The sequence below is a fragment of the Condylura cristata genome, unplaced genomic scaffold (genome assembly GCF_000260355.1).
Source record: "Condylura cristata isolate star-nosed mole 26May11 unplaced genomic scaffold, ConCri1.0 scaffold00021, whole genome shotgun sequence".
NCBI lineage: Eukaryota > Metazoa > Chordata > Mammalia > Eulipotyphla > Talpidae > Condylura > Condylura cristata.
In genome coordinates, this window is record NW_004567122.1 from 16,440,432 (window position 1) to 16,454,164 (window position 13,733).

The window sequence follows — 13,733 nt, forward strand, 5'->3', positions numbered from 1 at the left end:
CGTACAGTTGTTAAAAATGAAATGAGGTGAACCTAATGGGTAGTAATGACATTTTTAATATATCTCAATACTTATTGAAGACAGTGTTTTTAATATCCCAATGCCTAGCATGAGTACTTATTATATATTAGGCCCTTAAATGGTAATGGTTGGACAGACAGATGAAAGGCCCAAAGAATTATAATTATGTCTTTGTCATGTGGATCCAAAGGCCATGATACAGGGTAGTTTTTATTATAGGGGTAAAATCATAATGAAACAATAAATCTTAAATCTACAGATGCCAGTCTGGCTCAGTATTAATACTGACAGTAGTTTTTGTTGTTCAGAAAAGCAAGTATATTAAAATGTCTTGTTAGATTGCAATTTGAAAGGCTCATACATACAGACTCAAAACTAAAGAGCAAAGGAAGCTAAGAGGTACATCAAAGAAGCTATTCCATAGCTCAGATACGAGTTCAGTGAAAGTTCTGGGTCTCTGTCAAGCTTTCTGCATTCTCTGTTGGTGAGCTTGTGCCCTGGCCAGTGTGGAGCATATCACTTGTCCTGTCTGCCCCTCTATGACTGTCTCAAGTCCCTTTTGCCTTGCTAGGCACCAGGAGTGCAGAGTGGCTAGTAGTAATTGGTGTTGGCTTTACAACTCTGCGGGATGCCAAACCTGTCCTGGCCCTGGAAATGCCTTGCCCGAGATTTTAATAATTACTAGTGTAAGAAAACTTCTGCTTAAGCACCACTCAAAGTGTCATTTGACTTCTTTCTGCACCTTTTGAATTTAGGAAAAGAAATCCTCCAAATTCTGTTGTGGCACCTCGTTTCACAGTTTAAAATGAAATCACAGCTGTCTCAGTATGCAGCACAGTCCTGGGTTTGGCAGAAAGTATCTTCCCCCTATTCACCAACCCCTCAAGTTTGTAGTGTATATGCTTTGATAATTTAGATTATCTATCAGACACAGAAAACATGTATGACTGATTCCTGGCTGACCTTTTAGTGTACCTGTATCTACATCTATAATGTCATCTATTCTGATAAAAAATAATGTTTTAGTATTCCTCTTTTTCAAAGCTGAACATAAAAATAATGTAGAAAAGTTGAAAATCCTATTATGTTTTTCATCACTTAAAGTATTTGAGAGACAGTTGTGGTTTGGGGAACTTGTTCATATGATTTTTATGTCAGCAGGGGCATTTCCTTGGCTAATACCTCAGTATACTTAAATGCATAATATCTCTGGATATATTTCACATCTGTCATCAGGATGACTTCCCACTGACATAGTCTTCTGATGTACACTAGTCCCTGGAATATTAATTTTAAGAATTGCACTTAAAAAGTCTCTGCCCAGGAAAATAGAGTAGGGGAGCATCCACAAATGTTGATTAGATAGGAATTGGGCAGCCCAATTACTTAATCCATTCCACAACAAAGCTGACATAAGTCAGAATTAAATTGTACACTTGACAGAAAGAAAGGAGTTTATCTACTAATTTAAAGATGTAAACATAAATTTTATATAGGGATGTAACTATCTGAATACATATATCACCACATCTCTGCTATAAAGTAATATTTCTTGACGCCAATGGTAATGTGTGTTCCTTCCTCAGCACCAAATGTGTCTGTATCTATTTAAACAGTAGGAGCCTCATTTTAAAATGAATCTGTGCTAGGAGACATAGAAGCCATCATTGTTAATGGTTCACTAAAGTTTCAGCACTTTCGGAAATTCTCAGTTCTTAGTAATTTTGGCTCATTGAAATACTATTTTTTCATGCTTTGTAATTTCAAAGAAACAAAAAAAAATCTAATTTTTTTTGAAAGAGCCAAATGTGTAACATGCAGAATTGAAACAGCATATTAATTCATAAAGTAATGTGAATAAAATTTAAAATTTCTCAAATAATGCCGATTTAAATACTCAAAATCCAGTTATGTATTTTGTTACAAAAACAGTCCAAACCAAAATTCCTTCATTTTCTCTTTCAAAATACATAAATCCTACTGAAGTTAATCAATTTTTTTTTTCCCCACTTCAGAACACCAGGCACTGATTTATCCATTGGGAGTTTTGGCTTGCTTCCTAATACCTAAATTAAGAAAACAAAAATAGACACGTTATTGAGTTGGCAATATTATGATGACTACAGTACACAGGTAAATAGCCCACCTTTTTTTTTTTTTTTTAATTAATTAACAATTTCCCTCTACCTAACCAACAGTCACTGTGCGGATTTGTTCAGTAACAACTTAAAGAAAATAACGATTTCAATAGTAGAGGTAGTATATCTGGTGCCTACCAATTTGATGTTTATGAAAGAAACGCCTTCTGAACCAACCAAGAGAAAAAGCAAGGACCAGCCATATGCCAGGTGCGTTCACGGCATAGAGCTAGTGTGGCATTTCCATGAAGAAGCAGAGGGATCACCTCTGTTCTCTTGCAGCAGCGTTACAGGTATAGAATGGTGCACTAAGGGCCAATCTGGGTCAAAGCCGAAAAATCAATACCATTTTTACATGGTGATCACAGATCCCCATATAAAGGAAATAAGGAAGTACTTAGTCCAAATAATTAACCCTCATTTTCCTAATAGTCATTTCAGTGAGAACCTAGTTGTAGAATAAATACTTCTGGGCACACAGTCTCATGGTCCATACGAATTCTTACAGTGAAGAAAATGAAGGAGAAAGGAGACACCAAAGGCTTGTTCTTAGCAGTTTGTACATTCAGGGAATGCTTTCAAATACTTGATTGGCATTAACAAGAAGCCATGCACTGAGAAATGTCCTTCAGAGTTATAAAAATGCAGTCATATTATCTAGGACCCTGCACAGTAACTCAACTGATACATGACTCAAGCAAGTTACACTTCCTGTTCAAGGAACCTCAAAGATGCTCCATCGCCTGCAGAATCAACTTCAAAGTGTTAGCTCTTTCTTCAGTGCGATCTTGGGTCTGGTTCCAACTTATTTTTCCAGGCTTTTCTGCCCAACTTAACTCCATGAAATGTATGCTTCAGCCAAACTAGGAGGCATTTTTCCAAACATGCCCTGCACTTTCTTCCTGCTATGTAGTTGCCTACGATGTTTACTCATTCCATCATGTTCCCCACTTAACTCTGCCCAGTGCAGTCCTCAGCCTCCCAGGCCCAGTTGGATGCTGTCGTAAAGCCATGCCTAATGTCACAGAGGAAATCTCTCCTTCCTCTGAACTCTGATTCCTAGCGAGAGGTCAAAAAGAAATGTCAAAATGTAAGAGACAAGCACCACTCTCTTGGTGAGAGGCTCTTTCTCAAGCCAAGCATTTTGTACTTCACCTACCCCCCACTCATAGTTGAGTATAATCTAATTTAATATGAGCCACTAATTATGGGTCATTTCACTTTTTCATGTGTCCATCTGATCTACTGCTTATTAATTTCCCACCTCTATCACAGTTTAGTTGCTGTCAGCGATATCTGGTTTAAACAAAAGCCCTCTATGCTTGAGTTATATGATAACTTGTATTTGTTTTAAATATCTGGTGATACTCAATTGATTCTATTAATGAAAAGCAAGTCACATTCTGTGCAACAAGTCACCACTCCAGACCTATTCCTAGTGGTTGGTCAGTAGTTGTACCTGTGATACCCCTTACTTCTCACAGCAGAGGCTGCTGTGTTCCACTGCATTTAGTGTTATTCTTCATGGACTTTTCTATTGTGTGTCTATCACATTCCCTGGTGTATGCCTCTCGCCCCCTTGATTCCAAATTCTAAGTTCCTTGTAAAAGGGTATTTTCTTTATTCATCAAATGTTGAATGAGAAGCTATATGGTGGCAACCTGTATTGGCAGTGCACATACAGTGGCAGACAAGAGACTAGGTCCCAGCCAGAATGAAGGAAAACATCAAACAACGAGTCACAAGTAACTGACTTGTGAAAACACTCCAAGGTGGGGACAGTGTCAAGAATCCTCTGATATCTAAGTGAGAACGTCTGAATATGTAGTACAAAAGTGAGCATAACAGTGAGTAGAGCAAGAGCGAATAAACTAAGGAATCACCAGAATTCATCCATTTTCAATTATTTTAGCTTAAATTTCACTGATGGTCTAAGGGCTCGCAAATACAGTGCAGACAAGTCCACAGAGTGTTGGCTATAACCCCAACCAGGCTATCTTGTGGGCATATTCAGAAAAGATTCAATTATATGTTCTTCCAGGACTGTCCCTTTGCTGTCATCTTCTCTAATGCTGTGAGGATGCTTGTAAGCACAGGCTTTGCTCCTTTGTGGGGATAAGAAAAAGCTGCCCCTCCGAGGAGAATTTAGTACAAGCATGTGGCTCTGTGAAAAGAGCCTGGACTGTTTTAAGCTCTACCTACTCTTGGTCAGTGCCCCAGCTATAAGGCAAAACCTGCACAGCTCAGTTCAGGTGGACTTGGGAAAGCCCGAAAACTGCAGATTCACATGCAAGCAAACATTTCTGGTTTGTGTATCAAGGAGAAAATTCTATCTGGTGTAGCTCAGTTGCACCTTTCTGCTTGATTCAGAGGCACATTGCCTCTCCACCGTCAAAGCAAAGCTAGTGTGTGTGCTCAGTATTTCCGTGGGACCCAGTGTTGGGAAGGTGTCATCACATCACTCAGAGCTGGGTCTGTGAAATTAGGCTCTGTGACCCAGTGACAGTAGACAGTTCAGATAAGGTAAGGAGGACACAGATTGGCAGCCAAACCTACACTTGTTTCAACTATTTTCATCAGTGCGCCACCTATATTAATATATATATGCTGGGATTCCCTCTTAAGATTTTACTCAAACGAGGGTTTCAAGACGAAGTTGTGAAGGAACCTCTGCACTTATCTCACAGGATATTTTCCTAGGACTTGGGATGCATGGTAGATGTAAAATCTTGACTTCTACACATTAGGCAGACTACCTAGTGGCACATTTTAAAGCAATGATTTTCAAAATATACTTTAAACAGTAGGAATTGCTTCAGGGCACCTTCATGGACAATGGAGAGGATGTAGGAAACAGAAGTTTGAAGGTGTGGGCTCCCATACATCACATGTATCACATTTTGAGCAATATTACATACTCAGCTGTCACATGGGGTGTTGTTTTTCTTGAAAACAGTTTGAGGTTTGTGAAAACCTGAGTATACCCCACTCATGAACATATGAAAAAAATCACTTCTAACAGTGAGATAGCCCAACTCTGTATACCATTTTCTCCCTCTGGTCTGTTTCACAAGGAAGCTTTGGTGGTACTAGGAATATGTATAATGTCTGTTAATGATGAATTCAAATGCTTTGTGAGGAGAATGACTTAGGCAAAGAGGACTTACGGTGAAATCGTGCAGCCCGAGGCATACGCATGATGGCCTGTGTAGCGAATGTCACAGCGCACAACATTGTTGGAATAGTCCGATTCAGGCACCAGGTAGCTGGGATTCACACTGACCTAAACACGGAAAGGCCATCTGTTTCAGATTTCATCAGCAGTAGTGTTTACTGATTAAATTCTATTTCCACAGGCTAGAACAGGGAATATCCTTTAATTCAACAAATCAGGGAGAAGGTTTAATCTAGGCAAGTGGCTAAACTGTAGATACGAAGAGGTTGATTTAAAAATAGTTCTAGGAGATATAATTGCTTGCAGGACTACAATTATTCAACATTAGAATACAGAGAAGAAGACCTATTGGGTTTTCTACCTTTAGTATGTAGTTTCCAGGTTGCACATCTGTAATATCAATCCATTGGCAGTCTATGTCTGCATTGTAGGTATCATAACAGCCAGGACTCAACCCCTAAAATAATGAAAATTTAAGAATTTTTATGATAGTATATGGTTACAGTGTGCTACAGAATATGCTGATTATTTGCAAATTAAATCTTAAGCTTTTAAAAAGATATATATATGTACACACACACACATATTGCATCTTCCTAGAGAAATTTTTATTACTCTGCCTTATGGTACCTCCAGCAAAAAGAAATACAGGACTAATATAAGAGTGCATCCAGCTTCTTAGAAGTGTCATAAATCAGTCATGGTAAATACAGTCTTACAAACTAGGACTCCACCAAAGTTGAAGAAAATATCACTCATTCTGGGAGTAGAGGCCAGGTAATAAAAATATGCCCCTGATGTATTTCATTGTGTGTACATAGATTTTTAGTAATTTTCTTTTTCTGTTCTGCATTATAATCATAGTATGTAAAACGTATCTAACTAGAAGTTGTGAGCTCCCTAAGGTAAAGTCTGTGTTTTACTTGAGTAGCTGACAATTAAGAACTATGTGTTAAGTGCCACAGCAATTTTAAACATGCTACAGATATAAATTCAATTCACAACTATGTCAACCAAGTGCTATTATTATCCCCATTTACAGATGGAGGGTACTGAGGCATTGAAAGGTCAAATAATTAATTCACCCAACAATAGCTGTTGAACACATCCAGTCTCATCTGGGATACAGCTAGTAAGTGACTAAGCTGGTTTTGAGTTTAGGCAACTGGGGTCCAAAATCACCATTCTTAACTATTATTAACTCTTTAACTCTTTCTCGTAGTTTTTGAAATATGAACTAGGCCTCATGAATGAATGCCACACACTCCCCTTACTAAAATACTCTTTCCAATAAGTACATGAGTGCCTTTTACAACTTGGGGGGAGGAAGAAAACAACAACAAAGTAATAAGATATGGTCCTTGTTTCCAAAGTTAAAAGTTTGGAGAAATGTGTCACATTGGAATCTACAGGTGTGGATTTCATTAGTTCTTCATGAGAAGTGTTACTATCAGACTTTCATTCTAATTAATTCAATTCAGAAGCGCATGCTAGAATCAATTAATTCATGACTGCCATTTAATTTCGGCACCCAAAATATTTTTGGAATTAAGATTACCTTGTTACAGAGAGATGGCAAAATCATTTGAGTGTGTTCTAACCACAGTTGGTTTGGCTGTAGTTTGATTTGGGAAGAATGACAGACACAATAGCAGTAGTTCACACTCAAAAGTCCCTGTGCCACATAATGCAGCACTTTAGGGGATCTAATTCTGATTTTGTCACATAGCAGATTCACTACATGTTCAAGCCTATCACTGTTGTGATTATTATTGATACTACTAGTACTCCTTCCACACCAACTATGCTCATGACATTGTAAGGGATTTGTTGGATTTGATACCTAGTTGAGATAGGTTTAAATAATGCTGCAATGCTTATCCCACCTACAGTGAACAAAAGTTCTTAAAAGCATACTGAAATTAAACGCATCCTGTGATTACTCAACTGGCAGAATTTAAGAATCAGTTTTAAGTAGTTGAACTAGCAAACAAAATGGTTTTTAAAGCTATTAAGCAAACAAGCGTTTATGTATGTGAAGTAAAAGTATAAAAGTAGATTGAATGTCATATCTTAGCTGAGGATATCTAAATTAGATGTTTGGTTTTAACAAATCATCTGTTACATTGAACTGAGGGGAATAATGTTACTCCAGTTTTGTATATACTTAATACATAAATTTGTTATCTAATGAACTTAAAGAGTTAAATGAAAATATAAATTTATGAACGCTATATCTAATTTTACATTTGGATATATTTAAAAAATATTGTGAGAATTTACTTCCCTTTAAGTGAAATTCATGTTCAAGAAATCTCAATCCAGTGAAAAATACAAACATATAAGTCACTGGTAATACACAAATCTGGTAAATGATGGCTAAGGAGGGCGTAAATGGAAAATGATTATAAAGTGATTACAAAGTGATCACAGGGGAGTTGCAGGTGCTGTCGGTATTTACAGAGCTCGAGGCCATGATTTCTGCAGAGTGAGCTGTCCAACATCCTTGCTCTCACAAAAGCGACTGTACAGGCTGGTGCTGTGGGAGCCAGACATCATTAATGAAAAGGGATTTTCTGTACACACATGTGTAAGGTGTGGGTAGTTTACATTTTCTTTTCCCCAAAGAGTCAGTGCTGCCTTAGGGCCTGCGGAATGAACCCTTTCCTCTTCCAATTGCTATGACAGTCTAAGCTTAGACAGTGAATTAACATTTAGGTCACCAGAGTTTCCTGCCACAGCACTGAGCTTTGCTTCCCTGGATGCCAGCTGTTGGTCCCTTTGTGCCCTTATGTACATTTACTCTTCCTTGCCAAGATTTCGGCTAGGATAAAATTATACTGTCCTTTCACAAATTAGGGTTTCTTATGGAAATGTTGGCATGACTTCTAACTGACACACATTTTCCCATTATAAAACATTCTAAGTGCTTAGTTCAGCACTATTTAAAAAAATCCATCCAAAAGACATCTGACATCAATTATACTGTAGGTTTAAATATATGTGCACGGAGAAAGGAATTGTATCCATCTGCTCTTAGTCGCATTATGAAAAGAAACAGCTTTTTAAAGTGCTTTTTAAGAAACTTAATTTCCTTCCTTTTGCTTCACTTCAGCCACCATCCTATTTTTAGGTTAGAAGAGGGAAGAATGGTTTTGCAGGTGAGAAAACAGAGGTGTCTTTTCCATAGCTACTTACCAAGCCATTTAAAGAATATAGAATGAGGGCAGTTATTGGAAACCATTCAGATTGTTTCAGAGAGCAAACTGCTACCATTTCGTGTGGACCATAACAAGTATGCACTGACCTGCGATGATAAAATACTCTAAAGTCACTTGGGTCATCATGTCTTTTCTCAATTATTTTCAGTAGTCACTTGATGACCCCCCATATAAGTCCATTAAAGAGTTTATAAGAGACAGGCAGGAGGAAATAAAAGTGTAGAAAACTTTGTGTCTCTGAAGGCTTCCGGTTCCTGGCGTCAGGGGGCCACTCACCTGTGTGTGTGCAGTACATGCAAATCGCCTGTGGTAGCCATAATCACAAGACGTGTCCTCAAGACAGAAACTCGCTTTATGGCCTTCAGCCACTCTCCTCTGGGTGCTGGCATCAAGGAGGTCGTAGTGGCTGAATTCATCCATGCTGTGGTAATGTCTAGTGTCCCACACAACAGAGAGACAGCGGTCAGTGACATATACAAAAGGCAGCAAAGATATGAGAGGACATGGCTACCATTTTCACATTAAAAGTGAGAGAAGTTTAGCTTCTCACAGACAGATTCACTATAATTCTTTTCCCCAGGGAAAGAAATCTGTCAAACTTGTAAACTTTCACTTTGCTACCAGGAAAACAAGTTTTTTTGACTATTCCATCTTTCCTTTTTTTTTTTCCTTTTTAATCTCTGAATATAAAAGAGAAACACAGTAAATTATCTGTGTTTAAGTGACACTTGCAATATATTTTTCAGTTTATCTCTCTTGGTCACCACTACTAATGTTTCTTTAAAAAAAAAAGTACAACACATGACTCTGGGAGGGTTTTGTGAGTATTTAAAATCATTATCAAAATGCAAGGGAGAAATAATGGCCTGTTTTATTAGTCATTATTATTTAACTAGTACAAACTTTCATTGAAAAATAAAATAATTCTTTTACTGAAAAGCAGGTACGCATCCCTGTTTTTCTCATTTCATTAAGGAGAATGTATTAAATTGTTTCTCAAATAAAGAAAGAACAAGAAGTGCCTGGAATTGCAGAATTACTTCAAGGGCATACCAGGGTTTCCTGGAAGTAAACCCCAGGTAAAGTCACCAAAGTAGATTATAGAAGGACCTCCTGTGAAATCTTAAAAGTTAGCTCAGAACAGGCAACCATCTGTGTTTTATACAGGTCCTTCAAAAGATAAAGAGTTCCTTCCCAGCTGATAGATTACATTATATTCATCTTAGAGAATGGTAGCTGAAGTCTTTTAATAATTGTCTTTTTTTTTTTAAAGATTTATTTATTTGTGCATACAGAACTGGGGTACAGGCCAGAGACTCAGGGGTGGCGAAAGACTTCACCAGAGACAGAGTGGGGAGCAGAACAGGCAGATCGACAAAGTACACTGCTGAGGGGAGCAGTGGGTGGGTCAGGAGTGGTCTGCCACACCATGTGGTCACCTCTGGGGCAGACGGGAATCGAACTCATGCGGAAGTGGTTTCAGCTTCTTAGTGCAGTGCTTTAACCCGCTGTGCCACCAGGGAAGGCCCGATAATTGTCTTTTTTAAATATCACAACTAACTGTAGAATTGGGTATGGAGTAAAATTGTAGTGAAGCCGGTGACTATATTACCAAGTTTTAATGAGCTGGACTTAAAAGAGTCTCCAGTTAAAAAGAGAACAGCAGCGGGTAGTTGATGTATTTTCTTAAAACCAGACTCCCTTGATTATAGCAAATTAGAAAAATTGTAAGTATAAATGACATAAAAATTTTAAGTATAAATTTTGTCCTTTTGTATGCAAAATAAGACTTTCATTCATCATACCAAGAATCACCTGAAAAATGGAAAAGCAACTCAGAAGTACCTAGGAAGCCCAGCCACTTACTGGTGACAGCTGTGCCATTCCCAGGAATATCTTGGTCGGCTTGGTAAGAAATCTGATGTCCCTTGGTTTTTCACTCTTTGGGGAAATCTTAGCAGGACCCTGTGATCGTAATCTCTGACATCTGCCCTGTATGCTGAGCTGTTGTTTTGAAAAAGAGAAATATTATCATTACAGTATGTTACCTAAAGAAAAAAACTACAAGCAAGTTTTAGAATTACTAGCAAGTTTCCCATAACATAATAATAACTACCCTGTCTCCCCCAGCTAGACTATGTGTTCTGAGAGACTAGGAACTCATGAGTTCCAAGAGACTAGGCCATTTTGCTTTTTTATTCCTCCTTATTGCTGAATGCTCAGTTCTTAGAACAATCCTTGGCAGACAGTCAGAGCTCAGAGAATATTTGTGGAATCAAATGAATGTGACACATGTAGAAATTCAAAATCCACCATTTAAAATTAAGAGCATGATAAAATTAGCACTGGAAATTTACATGTGAAGAGTAAGCTTTGTGTTTATAATCAAGTTTAACCATACAAATGAGAGAAACTGAAGCCCCAGATTTAAAAAAAAAAAAAATCCAGGAACTTTGAATTAAACATTAAATTTATTCGCAAACAATGAACTCAGATATAAAGGGGGGAATAACTCTTGAGAGTACATACACCCAGATTACATAAGTAATTTTGTAACTTCACTATCTTCAAAACAAGGGCATTGCTGTACTAATATCATAGGGGTGTGATGATGTGAGTGATGCAAGACTCAAGAATGAAGACGAGGAGCTGGATTTCTAATCTCCCTTTAGCTTGACAGTTACAAAGGGTCAAAGAGGAAGAAATTAATAACAAACACTCCTGTGTTCCTTCTCATACTTTGTGTGGATGTATCAACATCAAACACTGTAGATGACGTTATTTTACAATTTCAAAAAATGTATGAGACCTAGCAAAACATCATTTGCTCCCCCTAGTGGTTTCCCAGAAGCACACTCTGAAAACTCCGTTCCCAAAATTGCTGATTTTATTTTTGAACCGATGGAAAAACAAAGCACTTGCTCATGCTCTTATTCTGGCTGAAGTAATACCAAAAACAACTAAGTTAAATGTGACTTCAAATGAAAGTACTTAAAATCTTTGCTAATGAGTCGTGCTAAGCCACCAAATTTGCCTCCAATCTTTTAAGGGGGTATTAAAGTTAAGAAATCTTGGGAAAGCACATGAGACACCCACTCTTCAAGGAAGGGATTGCTCTGTCTCCCTAATTTGGGCCTCAGTTTAAAATGCTTTACCCACGAAAATCTTCACAATTTTAACTCTCCATCCAGGTCGGCATGCTCAGGAGATCATGTCTCACTTTCGAACTCTGGGCTGCATCAATAAAGCACAGAACAACACCCTGAAACCCATAGAAGAGCGGGATCACGAGGACCCCAGCCCCTACCTGGCCAAGCAGTTTTCCTCCGCAGCGCACCTCAGGTTGTACATAGACATCTTTTGCACGTACGTGGACGCCTGGATGTAGTAGGGGTCGGGCACCAGGTCCGGGAGACCTACATGTCAGCAGGTGATGGACGTTAGGAGTGAGACAACCCAGATCCATCCACCCTGGCTCTGGATCCTTCTTTGTTCCTTACTTCTATCCCCTAGCCCAACCCGACTGCGGGCGACCATGAGCCAGGGAACGAACAGGACGCCCAGGGCTGCAAAGCAGTGTGGAAAGGAAGCAGCAGGGGAGCAACCGCGCAGTTTGCGTCAGATTCCGCAGCTGCCTCAGCAGCAACTGGGGAAGGGATTTTATCTGCAGGGAAATGGGCCTGCCGCGCCCAGGCAGCCACGTCGAGGAGCCACAGAAGTGGGGAAGGGGTGCAAGGGTGCTTCCGGCGACTTGCGGGTGCTTACCGTACTGGAAGTAGCCGGTGCCGTACCCTGGCCGGTACCTGCTTCCAGGCCTGGGCCTTTCGTATGTGTCGTAGTAGTTGTAATAAGGGTTGTCGTCTGAGTACTTGTAGGGGTTGTATGGGTCGTCGCCCACCATGCCGTCCACGCGGCTGGGCGGCCGCAGGTTGCTCAGCGCCGGGCGCTCTTCCGGCGCCGTGCGGTTACCCGCGCGCGAGGCGCCCCCGTCGCGGGCCCCCGACGAGGAGTAACCAGCCTGGAACCAGTGGCGGGCGGCGGGTCGGGGGCGGCCGGCTGCGGCCCCGGACGAAGAGGCAGCCCGCCCTCGAGCAGCGGCCGTGCGGTTGTTCCGGAGCAGCAGGATCGGCGTGCGGGGCTGCGAGGCGGAGGCGTTTGCGGCGCCTGGAGCGGCGACGCCCGGGTCCCGTCGGCGCTGCGGCTGGTACTGGGAGCCCAGGCTCAGTAGGCTGAACACCTGCCCGTTGTTCTCCCATTGGATCCTCTGGCGCCAGGCGCCCGGAGCCGCCGGCGACTCGCGAGGCGGCTGCTGCTGACCCGCGGCGGGCGGGGCGCAGCGCAGCAGCGCGCAGAGCTGCAGCGGCCCGAGCAGGAGGGCGGTCCAGACGCGCATCGCTCTCTTTGCCCGGCTGTTCCCGCTCCGACGGGGCTTAGCTCGGAAAGAACAAGAACGGGGCTCAAATCGCGTGAGGGGGAGAAATCTTCCAGCGGGGAGGTGGGCGGAGCACGGCTACCAGTCCCAGCCAAGCAGTGCCCAGGGTGGGCTGCAGACCCTTCTCCAGTGAGGAAGGCGGCGACTGGGCATCCGCTTCTCTCCTCTTCCCTAAGTCTAGTAAGACAACGAAGAACACCGCGGCCCCGGCGAGCGGGCAGTGTCTGGAGTGAAGGAAGGAGGAGAGATTTTAAACTTTCTGGCACATTTGCAAAGTTACACAAGCGGTTCTGGCTCAGCCGCCCCTCCGCTATTTGTTCACGTAATGCGATTGGAAACGTGCAAGGCGGACAGCTCCTCGCCTCGGCCCCTCCCTCCCCTCCCGGTCCTGGCCTCCTCCCCGCCAGACACGTTGCAGAGGGAGCGTAGAGAGGAAAGAACAAAAACGGAACTCACATCCTGAGACACACTGGGCTTAATCTGGGGCGAACATGCAGGAATTTCAAAAGACTCAGACAGGCGAAGGCAGCCAGGCCATGGGGCGACGCCAAAATATGCACGAAGAAAAATGCTATTAGGTCACCAGCCCTGGAGAGGCGGGAAGTCGGGGAGGTGGGGTGGGTGCTGGGGGCGAAAGTTAGGAGGGGAGGGAGGGTCATGGAGGGACGATTGTGACTAACATTTATTCTTAAGGAGTTAACCAGACGAGTTTCTCAATGTACACTCACTCGTTTTTATGGGAAGTG

At 41.4% G+C, this 13,733-nt stretch overlaps 1 protein-coding gene across 2 annotated transcripts; it reads right to left on the reverse strand.

Moving 5' to 3' along the window:
* Positions 1-2,026: 2,026 nt before the first annotated feature.
* LOX (lysyl oxidase) lies at positions 2,027-13,283 on the reverse strand. 2 transcript variants are annotated; one of them, XM_004686656.2, is made up of 7 exons: positions 12,321-13,281; positions 11,863-11,971; positions 10,422-10,559; positions 8,832-8,988; positions 5,696-5,791; positions 5,327-5,442; positions 2,027-2,087 (listed from the first exon to the last, which is right to left on the reverse strand). In XM_004686656.2, exons 1-7 carry the CDS (start codon positions 12,946-12,948, stop codon positions 2,081-2,083), a joined length of 1,251 nt encoding a protein of 416 aa, XP_004686713.1. In that variant the 5' UTR covers positions 12,949-13,281; the 3' UTR covers positions 2,027-2,080. The 2 variants fall into 2 exon arrangements, with proteins under 2 accessions (XP_004686713.1, XP_004686714.1); XM_004686657.2 differs by lacking the exon at positions 2,027-2,087 and having other exon boundaries at positions 5,323-5,442; positions 12,321-13,283.
* Between the last annotated feature and the right edge of the window lie 450 nt (positions 13,284-13,733).

Coding starts and splice junctions, on each gene's coding strand:
- LOX (XM_004686656.2), bottom strand. CDS start 12,948: ATGCGCGTCTGGACCGCCCTCCTGCTCGGGCCGCTGCAGCTCTGCGCG. Junction 8,989..10,421: donor GAATGGCACAGCTGTCACCA/GTAAGTGGCTGG, acceptor GTGGGACACTAG/ACATTACCACAGCATGGATG. Junction 5,792..8,831: donor CATGTACTGCACACACACAG/GTGAGTGGCCCC, acceptor TCATTATTTTAG/GGGTTGAGTCCTGGCTGTTA.